The following is a 15,422-nucleotide window of genomic DNA, read 5'->3' on the forward strand; positions in this document are numbered from 1 at the left end:
TCATGAATGAATGGCAGGAAATACCTTGTATATAACCCACTGCTTGAGGGCCTCCTGTGACTAATGGGAACCCAGTGGGAAGCAAGATACCAGGGACATTAGCTGCTGCGTACTGACACACACTTTACATGCACTTTGATACCACAAAACGTAGAAAACCCACTAAAAGTCTGATAATGATTTAGTATGCAGACACACTTGGGAACAGAATTTATTTCTCCTCTTTAATGGATATTGATTCTTTGATCATTTGTGTCCTTCCAGTTAACGAACTGATTACAATTCAGATACCATAGACACAAATTTAACGGTGTAATTTTAAATTTCACTGCAACCATGGGTTAAGCATGTTATGCATTTCACATTTTTTAAAAAAATCCTCCATTTGCATCATTTATAGCTTTTTACATGTCCATTTGTTGAGGTAATTCTAATAGCCTTTTAAAGTGATGCAAGTGATCCCAGGACACTGGACCTAGGGCAGGAACTCACCATGGATGGGGCACCAACACACAACCGGATGCACATGCACGCACCATTCAATTCACACTCACACCTTCATTCACCAAGTGTGCATGCCAAATCACATAATATCCATTATTATTATTATCCATCATTCTTATTCTGCATGTATTACATAGGTCATATGTGTATATGGGTCAAACTTATTTCATGAAGCTAGTAAGGGTTCAGACAGCAGGAACCAAAATTGGAGTCACATGAGGCATGAGATGGGGTGTGAGTGCATATCAGTGCATGTGTGTGTGTGTGATTAAGTGTCCTTAGGTTGGAGACGGGAGAGAGTCAATGAGAGTAAATGATATAAGGTAACTATAGAACATCATACAAAGTTTGTATGGGATGCAACAAAATAAGGCAATATCGCTTAGACTAGCTAGCGGAGGTTAGGGACTAATAAAAAAAGTTCATGCATGTTACTAGAATTTGGGTGTAACCTGGCCTCTTAATCAGTGTGTGGGTGGGTGGGTGTGTGTATATGCACACATACAGGGAGTGCAGAATTATTAGGCAAATTAGTATTTTGTCCACATCATCCTCTTCATGCATGTTGTCTAACTCCAAGCTGTATAGGCTCGAAAGTCTACTACCAACTTCCTTTCCTTTGGCAAAATGGGTCAAAAGAAGGACTTGACAGGCTCAGAAAAGTCAAAAATAGTGAGATATCTTGCAGAGGGATGCAGCACTCTTAAAATTGCAAAGCTTCTGAAGCGTGATCATCGAACAATCAAGCGTTTCATTCAAAATAGTCAACAGGGTCGCAAGAAGTGTGTGGAAAAACCAAGGCGCAAAATAACTGCCCATGAACTGAGAGAAGTCAAGCGTGCAGCTGCCAAGATGCCACTTGCCACCAGTTTGGCCATATTTCAGAGCTGCAACATCACTGGAGTGCCCAAAAGCACAAGGTGTGCAATACTCAGAGACATGGCCAAGGTAAGAAAGGCTGAAAGACGACCACCACCACCATTGGTAAAGGGCAGAGAGCTCCAGTCCGACTCAGACACCAGCAAGGTGGAGGTGGAGTACTGGTTTGGGCTGGTATCATCAAAGATGAGCTTGTGGGGCCTTTTCGGGTTGAGGATGGAGTCAAGCTCAACTCCCAGTCCTACTGCCAGTTTCTGGAAGACACCTTCTTCAAGCAGTGGTACAGGAAGAAGTCTGCATCCTTCAAGAATAACATGATTTTCATGCAGGACAATGCTCCATCACACGCGTCCAAGTACTCCACAGCGTGGTTGGCAAGAAAGGGTATAAAACAAGAAAAACTAATGACATGGCCTCCTTGTTCACCTGATCTGAACCCCATTGAGAACCTGTGGTCCATCATCAAATGTGAGATTTACGAGGAGGGAAAACAGTACACCTCCCTGAACAGTGTCTGGGAGGCTGTGGTTGCTGCTGCACGCAATGTTGATGGTGAACAGATCAAAACACTGACAGAATCCATGGATGGCAGGCTTTTGAGTGTCCTATATTGGTGGCTGATTTGTTTTTGAATGTCAGAAATGTATATTTGTGAATGTGGAGATGTTATATTGGTTTCACTGGTAAAAATAAATAATTGAAATGGGTATATATTTGTTTTTTGTTAAGTTGCCTAATAATTATGCACAGTAATAGTCACCTGCACACACAGATATCCCCCTAAAATAGCTAAAAATAAAAACAAACTAAAAACTACTTCCAAAAACATTCAGCTTTGATATTAATGAGTTTTTGGGTTCATTGAGAACATGGTTGTTGTTCAATAATAAAATTATTCCTCAAAAATACAACTTGCCTAATAATTCTGCACTCCCTGTACAGTACAGGCCAAAATATTGGACACACCTTCTCATTCAATGTGTTTTCTTTATTTTCATGACTATTTACATCTAAACTATGAATGAACACTTGTGGAGTTATGTACTAGAATATAAAACATGTGTTCAGTTATTTCACCGTTTTTTTGTTAAATACATAACTCCACATTAGTTCATTCATAGTTTTGATCCCTTCATATATATAGTTATGTAGTGGTGGCCTATATATATGCAATGCGATAGTGTGTGTGTGTGTGTGTGTGTGTGTGTGTGTGTGTGTGTGTCTATATATATGTTTGTCTGACGGCCTGTGTGCCCTGTTAATTTTAATTAAACACCACATGACTGTTCTTTCATGTACATTTTTGCTGTACAATGACAGGCATATGTTACATATGTTGAAAATATGAAAAGAAAGCATGTTGACTTCATCAGTGTAAGGTGTAGATTACAGTGGTCCCAGACCAAGAGGATCCAATAAAATAATAATTAAAATAGCGCTGAATATTATTTCTGACCAGTAGCTACAGTGCAGACCAGAAAACTCCCTTCATTACAAAACAATTTTTACCTTTCTCTGGTCGTGAGCATGAGCTAAAAAACATCATTCCACTCTAATTCATGCACAGTGGCAGCTGCTGCTGTGTCTGCAAAAGACTTCTTCTGTTCTTCTGTGCTGTGGATAGCAGCTGTCTACCCTTCTTCACTCTATTCTTCTTTACTGCTTTCCTCTGTGATACAATTTTTTTTCAATTCCCTCTACACTTCCGTGTTTAAGGAGGAAGATGCAAACCTATGAAGTAGCGAACAGAGAAAAGACTTACCTTGCTGTCTCCTATAGAAGATATGGATTGGCTTGACAGTAATTTCATGAGTTAAATTCAGGGTTCATAAGAGATAAAAGGAAACTATAGCTGACAGACACATGTACTTTCAGCAGATCTGCTGCCTTTCTGGTCACAAGGTTCTAAGAAATGAGCTTAAGGCTCGGCGGAAGTGGTCAGAGGAAACCACAATTGATGTGAGAAGACAACCTTCATCCCATCAGTAAATATACATAAGATTATATTCCACAGTGCTCTCCTGTTCTGTTGTTCAAATAACACATTAACTCCTTAATCTTAAATGCTGCAGGTTTTAAATCCAATTAAAGCATATGCTATGCCTTTAAAGAGATCCAGTATGAAGGCAACATGGATAATCCACAGCAAATATTGATTGATTGATTGATTTATTGATTGATTGATTGATTGATGTCAAAAGTACAAGTACAAGGGGGGATTAAAAAAAGACTACCCCCAGATTGTACTGTATATTGTGAAAACTGTAAAAAAAAAAAACAACCTCAACAGCATAAGCAGATAGACTCTACATAACATACAATTGCCACAGAGGAGGGGAAAAGGGTGGTGGATGAAATCCCACGTAAATGGCCATCAGTCCTGGTGCTGCTGCCAAAACGGCGCACACAGAGACCCACCAGTTCACGCCGGGGGGGTACAAAGCAGACGGAGGCATGAGATGGGGTGTGAGTGCATATCAGTGTGTGTGTGTGTGTGTGTGTGATTAAGTGTCCTTAGGAGAGTCAATGAGAGTAAATTATATAAGGTAACTACAGAACATCATACAAAGTTTGTATGGGATGCAACACATAAGGCAATATCGCTTAGACTAGCTAGTGGAGGTTAGGGACTAATAGAAAAAGTTCATGCATGTTACTAGAATTTGGGTGTAACCTGGCCTCTTAATCAGTGTGTGGGTGGGTGTGTGTGTGTTTGTGTGTGTGTATATATGCACACATACAGTACAGGCCAAAAGATTGGACACACCTTCTCATTCAATGTGTTTTCTTTATTTTCATGACCATTTACATCTAAACTATGAATGAACACATGTGGAGTTATGTACTAGAATATAAAACATGTTTTCAGTTATTTCACCTTTTTTTCCACATGTGTTCATTCATAGTTTTGATCCCTTCATATATATAGTTATGTAGTGGTGGCCTATATATATATACGCAATGCGATAGTGTGTGTGTATCTATATATATGTCTGTCTGACGGCCTGCGTGCCCTGTTAATTTTAATTAAACACCACATGACTGTACTTTCATGTACATTTTTGCTAGTAACCCATCAACTGAGAATGATTTAGAACTTTGTCACTTGTTCAATTTGTGATGAAAAGTTGAAAGCTGATGTTAACCATCACTACAGTTTGTATTAGACACGGACAGAGAACGGATAATGCGCCAACATCCATTACACACTTGGCTTTAAAACACCTTGAGGGCAGTCGAACTTATGCTCAAGTGCTTTCTATTGATTGTAGCTCAGCTTTTAACTCTATTTAGATATAACCTTCAATTACATTTACATTTACAGCATTTATCAGATGCCCTTATCCAGAGTGACTTACAATCAGTAGTTACAGGGACAGTCCCCCTGGAGACACTCAGGGTTAAGTGTCTTGCTCAGGGACACAATGGTAGTAAGTGAGGTTTAAACTTGGGTCATCTGGTTCATAGGCGAGTGTGTTATCCACTAGTCTACTACCACCCAATAAAGACTCTATAAAAGCTTATGAGGAATTTCCACAATTTTTTAAAAGAAATCAGCAATTTGTTAAGGCCAACGACTACAAACATTAAATAGTACACTCGAGCCTTGTCATCTTGTCTTTACACAGACCACAAATTAGTTTATTCACACAATTATATTTTTTTATAAAAACTTAACTCCAAAAAAGATGGGTAACATTGTAAAATGTGAATAAAATATAGAATGCAATGATTTGCAGATCTCAGAAACCCTTATTTCATTGGCATTAGGATACAGAAAGCAGATCCAATTCAAAGAAATATATTATAGAATTAGCAACAACAGGCTGTATGATTAATAGGGAACTAATAAAACAGCTTGAGAAAGTTTGAGGTTAATTGGCAATAGGTCAAAGAGCATCTTAGAAACAGAGATGCTTAGAAATCTGCAAAAAAAAATGTGTCTGCAAACTATGGAACACTATACTGTTCCTCATTGTAAAATTGCAAAGATGAAGAATATCACTGTACATATCATCAAAAGTAAAAAAATCTGGTATAATATCTGAGCATTTTACTAGTCCAAGAATCAAAAAAGAATGGCTGTGACCTTCGGGTGGTGCTACATTAAAAACAGGAATGATTCTGTCAAGACAATTACTACAGGGACCAAGAAACATTTCCATAAATGATTTCACTATAATGCTGGATAAAAGCTCCATCCTGCAAAGAAGCCAAATGTGAACATGACCCAGAAATTGCTCAAATGCTTTAAAATGGATTGAGGCAAAGTGGAAAACTGTTCTGGGTTCAGACTAATCTAAATTTTAAATTATTTTTGGAAACCCTGGATGTCGCATCTTCCAGACTAAAGAGAACTTTCTGATGCATTAATGCATTTAATGCCTATGGAACTGGCAACATGCACCATCAACATAGAAATACAGGGCTTTGATCAAAGCCTGGATCATTCTAATTACTATCAGGGAGACAATATAGAGGTGATCAAAAAACAAAATTAATTGGTTTAAGAACAATTATATTGGTATATCTATATTTATCACCAACCAAGTAAGCATGCTAGATTCAATTAATATTATACTTATTATACACTTATCCTTTTGTGAGCTACAGAACTCTTGAAGTCTGACAGCCACACACCCTTTTCCATACAGCTCTTCAGTTTGCTTGGATAACTCAGCGGTTATATTTTCTTCATGAGAATGCTGATGTGCATCTCAGTCTGCTGCAGGGCTTATTGCATGTCCTCGTCATTTATATGGCTGAGACACAAAATCTAGGGCTTTTATGTGTTCAAAGTCCAAGACACTCTTATTAATTTGAATAAATCTGAGTGTAATTTGATATAGCAGGAGACAGATCCGCTTTAACAAACAGCTGAGCATTGCTGACTAAAGGAATAGATCTGGGAATATCTGAGAGTCGAGCAGTTCCCTCAGGCATATGTGTGGCTCAGAACAGACCACAAAAACTGAAACGAGCAAAACAACTGCATCTGGACAAATGAACCCAAAACCTCAAACAGGCCACACTGGTCCTACAAGCAGTAATGCAGGATCAATAACTGAAAATTACGTACTTAAATTGACTTTTCAAATTATCTGAAAGGTTTGATTGGTCAAGCTTCCCCCATTATTCCTGCCCAGCACCAAAGATCATTAGTATTTTTTCTAGTAATGACCGGAAAAATTAACCAGTGTTGTATGTCTTGCTTTAATACCCAGGAGACTGACAGAGAAATTCATGCAAAAGGATACTGTTGCATTAAAGAAAGTATAGTCATCCAGCCATCTACAAGCAAGAGTTATACTGCAAACTGTATCTAAAGGAGGTGTGTAATTATTTCTGTGTTCAACACAATCTGTAATTATATTTTTGGATTATTCAATACATCACACACACAAACATTGTTAAAGACTGTTTATCTTTCGTGGTTTCTTATGTAAATGTATGTAAATCACGAGGATGTCTTTGACATAGAGCCCCATTATGTAGTAAACTCAGTAAGCATTCAAGTCAAACACAGGTATCCTTGACACAATGTGGCACTCTTCTTTACTAGAGACACATTTACATTTTTGTCATATTAGATATCAATCCCCCATCACACAAGTGTTCCACTATTAATGTTTCTCTGACACTCTCGTGTTATTTGAAAGATGGAGTGAAAACTGTTTGGTCTTCCAGCATGACGCTTGGGAAATAACCGAACAGCCCACTCATTTAGGTCTGGTTTGAGCCTTGTCAACAGTACTTGTTACTCAGTGTGGGAACAAAGGCTCATAAACAGGTTCAATCATGTGTGGGATGATCACCTCTCATCAGTTCTCAGAAATCCTCTCACGGTGAGAGAGGGGTGCCAGCACCTGCTGTCAGGGGAAGTGAGACCCTGGAGGGTCGGGAGAGGAAGTGAAAAGCAGCCTATCAGTGGAAGTTGTTCTTGTCTGTTTACAGTAATGCAGCAGAGTTTCTGGATATTGCTCTGATTGGGGACTGAGTAAACTCTCTCCTAATGACACTGAAATGAAATATGAACCTTATTTCCTCTGCCCTCAAGCTTTCCACATCATATTACTGCAAATAGCCAACTGTTTGTCTGTGTGTGTGTGTGTGTGTGTGTGTGTGTGTTGACTGTGAATGTAACTGTGTATATGTGTGTAAGCAAAAAATATATATTTCTGTGTTTGTATCGGTGACTGAGCAAAATCTCAACCAAGCATGCACTGACATGATGTCTTTTATTGTTTATGTGACCAAGACAAATTCATGTTTGTGTAATATTTGTATGTTATTATTTTCTTCACAATTAGGCCAGATGACAGAAATTTAAATTCTCTATACATTCAACTGCAATAGGTTTTAATAAGCAACTATCTTGCATTATGAAAAAAAAGATAAGTGATACTCACACTAAAGAAAATTTTTTAAGAATACAGACTATTTAGGAACTCAGTCTGTAATGTTAATGAGAAATTAGGTATGGGTTGAGGTCTCAAAATCCAAGAAAATATTGTGAAGAAATACTTGTTGTCTTGCTAAAAATGCAAAAAAGAACCTTCAGGAAAATTTAACAGAGTGGTACGCCAACACCTGGACACACCTGAAAAAAATTCAGCATCTGAAGTTTGCAAATGTCTAAACAAGCCTGACACAATCTGGAAATATATGTCCTGTGGACCAATGATGTAGATACAATATTTTTAATGTTAAAACAGGTGCAAAATTCCCAGAAAAGAACACACATCAGTCATGTTTTATGCTTGTGCTTTAATCGTAGAAATGTTGTAAAGAAACTTTAGACCTTTGGGTGATCATGCAAGGGCACCTTATAATGCAATGGTTTGATCTACAGATTTTCTTACCTTACTTTGTTTCTGTTTATGTTACTCCAATAATGAAAGACAGCTATGAGTTTTCCATTAATAAAACTTCTTAAACAGACACAAAACCACTGTCTGTGACTTGCTGCACTTCACCATGTAGTACCGAGGGAGGAACAAGTGCAGAGAAGCATGAGCAATAGAGCATTACAAGGACCAAAATAGCTGAACTTGCCAAGGTCCCACTAAATCTGCATAATTAAGTCTGACATGAGGCACAAAGGGGCTGTCTTAGTGTGAAGGCCCAGGAATGTGTCCTGTACAGTTGTGGCCAAAAGTTTTGAGAATGACACAAATACTGTATTGAAGTATAATTACAAGCATTTTATAAGTAGAGGTAGAAAGTAACAAAGTAAATGTCACTTGTCAAATGTCAAATGTCCTCACTTACACATGCTCTTTCTGTTCTGTCTCGTCCTCCTTGTGACAGAATGACCAAGCCCACTATTACCCCACAGAGTTCACTGCCTTGTGCGATCAGGTATCCCGGCAAGCCATTGAACATCTGTCAAACATCTATCGCATGCGGCAGTGTTTGCAGGAGGTGGCTGTCGAGTGCCAGCCACACTACCCGCCCAGGTCCCTCTACCTCCAGAGCCCAGCCTGGCTCTCCCCGAGCACATGAATGGCATTGAGGGGAATGGCAAGGCTCTCTTAACCACCCTCTCTTTTATTTGTGAGCTCCAGCCCAGCCTTTACTCCTCCTCAGGATCATGACTGCTAAGACACAGATGAATCTCCCATGACCTCTGGACCTACCACCTCCCTCACCTTTGTTCCGTTCTGTTATCATGATCTGGCTGCCATCTTCAGCACCACCCAGGTGGCACAACTTCCACCTCATTGCCCTGGCGATATGGCCATCAATCTACTCCCCGGTCACATGGTCATTGCTTTTCCCTCTCCAAATCAGAATACAAGGCCATGAAGCATCAGGCCATCCACCTCACAGGCTGGGGCAGGGTTCTTTTTTGTCTCCAAGAAGCATGGGGGGTTGAGACCCTGCATCGACTACCGTGGCCTCAATCGAATCATCATAAAGAATTAGACACCACTTCCTATCACGAACTCCTCAACACAATCTCGGGTGCAGCCTATATTGCCCAACTGGATCTCCTCTCAGTGTAAAATCTAAAGGGGAGTCACCCCCACCGCCGGTCACAACAAGAGCCTGGTAATTCCCAGTGGTCTGTGCAACACACCCGCTGTCTTTTAGCAGTTCACCAGTGAGGTTCTCCATGACATGATGGGATGGTGGGTGTACGCGTACCTGGACAACATCCTCATTTACTCACCATCCCTCGAGACCCACATACAGCATGTGAGGGTGGTCCTCAAGTGATTGCTCACCCACCGATTGTACTGTAAGTTGTGAAATGCCTCCTGCTGCTTTTCTTCAAACAACACAGCATTTAACAGCAACCAAAACCTAAAGGCAGATGCACTCTCCGGACAACACACCCCTGAGTCCCTTCCCCCGAACCTGCTCCCATCCTCCCATCCAGCCGCATTGTGGGACAGGAATGTCCAGGTGTCCAATGTTCCCCAGGATGCATGTATGTCCCCGAATGCTGCCAGTCAGCGGTTCTCCACTGGGGCCACTCCCTTACCATCACAGTCCACCCCAGCCAACAGTGGACTTTGTCCTTCATCCGTCGAGCATTCCGCACAACTAGTCTTTTCCAATTCCTTGTCGTCCCTGGATCCACCTCGTCTTGGATTTTGTCACCAGCCTGCCATACGGCGAGGGTCTCAACACCATCTTGATCATAGTGGACCAGTTTTCCAAAGCCATACATTTGCCATGCCCAGTCTTCCTTCCTCTGCGACAGCTGCCAATTTACTTCTACAACACGTTGTATGTTTACATGGTTTCCCCCAGGACATTGCCTCCTACCCAGGACCCCTGTTCATCTAGGCTGTTTGGAAGGAATTCTGCTGTCGCATTGGGTCCACCTGCAGCCTCTCCTCTGGATACCACCCACAGACCAACGGCCTGGCAGAGAGGGTCAACCAACAGCTGGGACGATTCCTGTGGTGCTTCTCCTCCATCCATCAGACCTGGCCACGCTAACTCCTGTTGGCAGGGCTCAACAAGAACTTACACATCTGCTCCGCCACAAGCCATTAGAGGTGTGCTATGGCTATCAACCTGGAGCCCAGCTGATGGGGTCCCCACAGTCTGTAAACTGATCCGGGGTTTTCAATGGTCCTGGTCCAAATTGCGGTCAGCAATCCTCACCGTCACTCGCTGCTCGGCCACCCAATATGACCAGCGGTACCCACATCAACTGCGCTTCCGAGTGGGCCAGCGATTATGGCTGAGTCACACAAACTGTCCCTTTTGTTCAATAATTTCATTTCAAAATGTCAACAATTCTATGTTGTTCTATCAATATGGGGTGCTGCATGTACTTTAATGAGGAAAAACTGAACTTAAATTATTTTAGCAAATGGCTACTATATAACAAAGAGTGGAAAATTTAATGGGGTCTGAATACTTTCTGTACCCACTGTATGTCTGCACAGCCAGATGAAAACAGATCTGTACCATGTTGTGCTAATGAAATAACTGAAGGGGTAAAATGTTCATACAAATATGACAGTTATCATACTGTACATCTGGCAACACTGTATGTTTTTCAGCGAGAAACGTGATAAAAGTGCTAACAATAAAAGTGATAAAAAGCAATAAAAGTGAATAAAACGTTTAACTTTTCATGCTGGAAAATCAAACCTATTATCATGCACAGTATGATGCAATTGGAGTGGAGTTCACCAATCCAAACATGCAGACAGATCAGTTAGTTTTCAATAATTTTTTTTCATTTCACTGCATGAAACACACAGATTCTGGTGTATTTTAAGTGTGCTGCATTAACAGGTCAAAAAAGATGTAGGCGATCGTATTTACAGTCTTTTCAAATGCGTAGGCCACATATATTATTACAATTATTTTGCTTATGTTATACAATTATATTATATACTTTTTGTATATAAATTAAGGTGTTATATAATATAATGATCACCCAAATAATTTTGTGAATACAGTCCTTAAGTCAATTAAAAACTCTGCATCAGTTCTCAATATCAGCTCAATATCAGTACTAGCATTCAGTCCCATTTTCACAGATTCTGCTTCCAAAGATCAAAAATATAAAGGTGGTCTAAAGCCACAGTCTCTGAGCAAGACACTGAGTGTCTCCAGGATGACTGTCCCTGTTGCTACTGATTGTAAGTTGTTCTGGATAAGGGCATCTGATAAATGTCATAAATGTAAATAAATATGAACATTTTAATAGTAATCAGTGGCAGATAAATTAATGGCATTCCAATATAAAATAATTTAAAAAATTGACCAAAAATGAATTTATTTAACCAGTCATTTAAAATTAGACATTCGAGCCACAATAAATCACTTTTGATACTTAAATACATTAGAAGGCAAATACTTTTATTCAGGTCAAAAATATTTTACCCTGGGTAACTCTACTATATAGTTTGTGTACTTCCTCCATGACTCTTTAGCGTCAACAAATTTTATTGTCAATTACATCAAGTTTATGCACAGAGTCAATATTTGTAGTCTTGGCACTTTTTTCCAAGACCTGTGCAATTTGCCCTGGCATGCTGTCAATTTACCACAAGTTCTCAGTTGCATTACGGTCTGGGGAGTTTCCTGGCCACTGGCCAGGGACAAGGGGGCTGGTGGCGCCCTCCTGGCGAGCCACGGCTCCTTGGCTCTGAGCAGGGTGGTGTGGGCTGCGTCCCAATCTGACCGTATCGTTCTGTCACGGTGGCCAGACATGGCAATGTCACAAGATGGAATTTATTACAATAAAGCACACGACAGGGTAACACATCACCAAACAACAACCCAACAGCAAACAGACACAAACAGGTTAGCTTTATACAGGAATTCACAGGAATTGAGGGAAGACAAAAGGAGCATCAAAAGTGACCGCTAGCTAATGTCTCATTGAACATAATATCTTGCTTGCCTTATAGCTTGTCTACTTTTTAAATCATTTTTACTAGCCTTATTCCAATTTTATTTTCTCCTTTATTCTATTTAATTCTATAATTATTTCAGAACAGAGTGGTTCTGAACAGGCTAATATTGATATAGAAATGCAATCATCGCATATAATCTCAGTCATAACTGTTGCTATCATGTACTGAGCTCATTTTTTATTAAGTATAAAGGGGGCAAGAGATTATCAGATTTGACTTATTCTATCACAAAATTATTTAAGTGTAAAACTAATTCTTCAGTAATTCTACTATCCATCTCAATGACGATTATTAAAAATTATGTGCATATTGTAATATTTCACCATAAGGGATGTGTCAGAAATAGTACCAGTAATCTGCCAGTAAAAAAAAAATAAAAAAATGTTGATCTTATATTGGCATAAGATTCAGTAGCTGCAAGGAGCTGCAAATATTTGCAGCGTTGTGTTAATCCTAATTAAACCCCAACTGATGTAAGATATGAAAGTGAAGTGATTGTCACTTGTGATACACAGCAGCACAGCACACGGTGCACACAGTGAAATTTGTCCTCTGAATTTAACCCATAACCCTGAGTGAGCAGTGGGCGGCCATGACAGGGGAGCAATGTGTGGGGACGGTGCATTGCTCAGTGGCACCTCAGTGGCACCTTGGCGGATTGGGATTCGAACCAGCAACCTTCTGATTACGGGGCAGCTTCCTTAACTGCTAGGCCACCACTGCCCCTGAATAATGCAATCAGAATTAACACTCTACAGTGGCCTCTTCTGTAAGTGACTTGGGAAATATAATTATTTCATATTTTAAAATGTAGATCCAGTACCAGCATGGGTCATTATAATTGCAGACCAGCAAATGTAAAGCAGTAAACTAAACCTAATCCAACAGCTTCACCCATTCCACCCCCATGAGCCAGATCTATATGGCACATGGTGACAGATCCAAGCACCCTGATAACTCACCCTGCAGCTCACCGATGCTGACACAGCAGTGCACTCTCCTGTAAACTGGAAGCTGAGAGGATGTCATCTTTTCTGACACGTGGATTGTGAGCATACATGCACACACACAACGTATATCTGATGGAAAATGAGAATCTTTTCTGAAATGCTCAATTGGCTATGGAAAAAGAGGTCAGGAAATATAGATGTATCAGGACAAAGCACTGTCCCCCCAAAAAAAATGGTAACTTAAGTCTAACCCAGAAACGATGATGTAGCTGACAAGAAGGGAATTTCAGGTTTCTTAACTGGCCTACATAACAATTATAATGGCTGATATTTCATTTTATAAGCGGTTTGCTTAGTGGCTCTAAATGTGTACTTTACTATTCCTCAGATAACAACATTTATTCTTACTGTAATCTGGTGTTTTTCATATGGACATATACAGTGATCAGTATCACATGCTGGAATAAACTTTAGGGCTGTCTTAAGGTACGGTGGCACTTTTAAGGGTAAATACTGATCACACAGCACCTTACAAAAGGACAATGTGCTCTGGTGGACACTGTGAGTCATTTCACTTTGGGGTACCAGTGCTCATTGCTCGCTGTGTAGTTGTAACCTCATTGTCAGTGCCGGTTCACAGAATGGTTATTTGCATGTCAGCCATTATTACAGTGCAAACATACATTTCCATTCCTTGTGTCCTAATTTTATAGAATGTGTTCATTACTTGTGATGTATTCTCAGGCCATAACACTCTCACAAACACACATACGCAAAGATGAACACATTATGCATGTTGTTTTAATCACTTCTTCTGCTTGGAAGTAATGAGTGACCAGAAGGTGGCACCAGACACATTCTCCAAACCCACTGCGCTGCCCCTCGTGACTTCATGCTGGAGCCCGCAGCGATCTCTCATGTGACCATATCTGGGTGTCCAATAAACAGCCAAGGAGAAAAGGCTTCTGCGGTTTGTTTAGTGCATTGCTGAAGCTCATTAGCACAAATGCAACATTAACATGTGGCACCGCTGAAAGGCCAGTGTCTCACGACCGCCCTGCAGCCTGTACAGAGACATGGGGCATGAGTCATAAGCCTTGTGTAGGTTGTACCAAAAGAGACCATTTAAAAGTCATCCACTGCTCGCCTAATTCCATCCCAACCTGGAACTTGTATTTCACAAAATGACATATTCCTTCTCATTTTGGCACATAAAAGCCCTCAATATAAAGTACTTATGTAGGAACTCCAGTGTCAAGGTCACTGCTGCCCTGCGATAATGAGGATTAAATTTCTCTCTGTCGTACCTAATAACTCATGCTCTCACACTCTCTCCCTCACTCGCTGTCTCTCAACGGTAAAGGGCTGATAAATACAGATATGTTGGTCTGCAGTCTGTTTCATTTCTGAAAGTTTTTTCAGTCCATATTGAAGTAGTGGTAGATGAGTAATGTAAAGGTAAGGAATGCATACACCACAGTCTCACACTGCTGCTCCTTTTGGACTCTTCAATAAAACAGATTTTGGAGGATCAATAGCCAATGCAGCACCATAGTTTAATTTGAAAAGACCTATATGGGCAAGAAGCACCGGTAATGTATCTGGTTGTGCAAAGACTTGCGTTCTTGCTCCCACGTCAATTACAAAGCAATAAATTTATAACAGCACTCTAAATACATGTAATGGGATGTTTGTTCTTATATATATGAAGGTGGAGCTGCATTTTACTGTTGACAGCACTTCATTATATGGAGAGGTGAAAGGTGAACCCAGTTGTGACCTCAGACAGCAGTACTAAGTGGGAGTAGATGGGGCAGGTATAGTTAAGTGATTTTGAGATATTCAACTAGCACAAATTCATGTAAAACTCCTAAAATAAACTAAAAATATTATATTATACCAATATTATCATTACAACCCATTAAACTACACCAATATTTTTCATTTATTCCATGAACTACTGCATTCGTTCCATTAATGTATTCTCTAGGATACAGAAGCTCACTCAAACATTTCTGACCACACTATGCACACAAACACACAGACACAGAGACAGGTTTTTGGATACCAGTGAGAAGCTCTCAGCTGACTTATCGACCAAACAGCATTTGCCTCTGTGCAAAATAACGTCACGCTCTGCTTTCTCTTTGCAAACGGAAACTTCACACCAAGTTGAGTGTAACCACAGTCTTCT

General features: G+C 40.1%; 1 protein-coding gene across 4 annotated transcripts in view; it reads right to left on the reverse strand.

The window, feature by feature from the left end:
* Positions 1-15,422, reverse strand: part of mctp1a (multiple C2 domains, transmembrane 1a) — a 126,111-nt gene that overhangs the window by 103,091 nt on the left and 7,598 nt on the right. The window contains exon 1 of one of the 4 annotated variants that reach the window (XM_028954625.1): positions 3,146-3,266. The exons of the other annotated variants lie outside the window; for them this stretch is intronic. Coding sequence (XP_028810458.1) covers positions 3,146-3,193 — 48 coding nt within the window. The 5' untranslated portion in view covers positions 3,194-3,266. Of the gene's footprint in view, positions 1-3,145; positions 3,267-15,422 lie in introns of those variants that run through there. 4 annotated transcript variants of the gene reach the window in all.

Source organism: Denticeps clupeoides, chromosome 1 (genome assembly GCF_900700375.1).
Source record: "Denticeps clupeoides chromosome 1, fDenClu1.1, whole genome shotgun sequence".
NCBI lineage: Eukaryota > Metazoa > Chordata > Actinopteri > Clupeiformes > Denticipitidae > Denticeps > Denticeps clupeoides.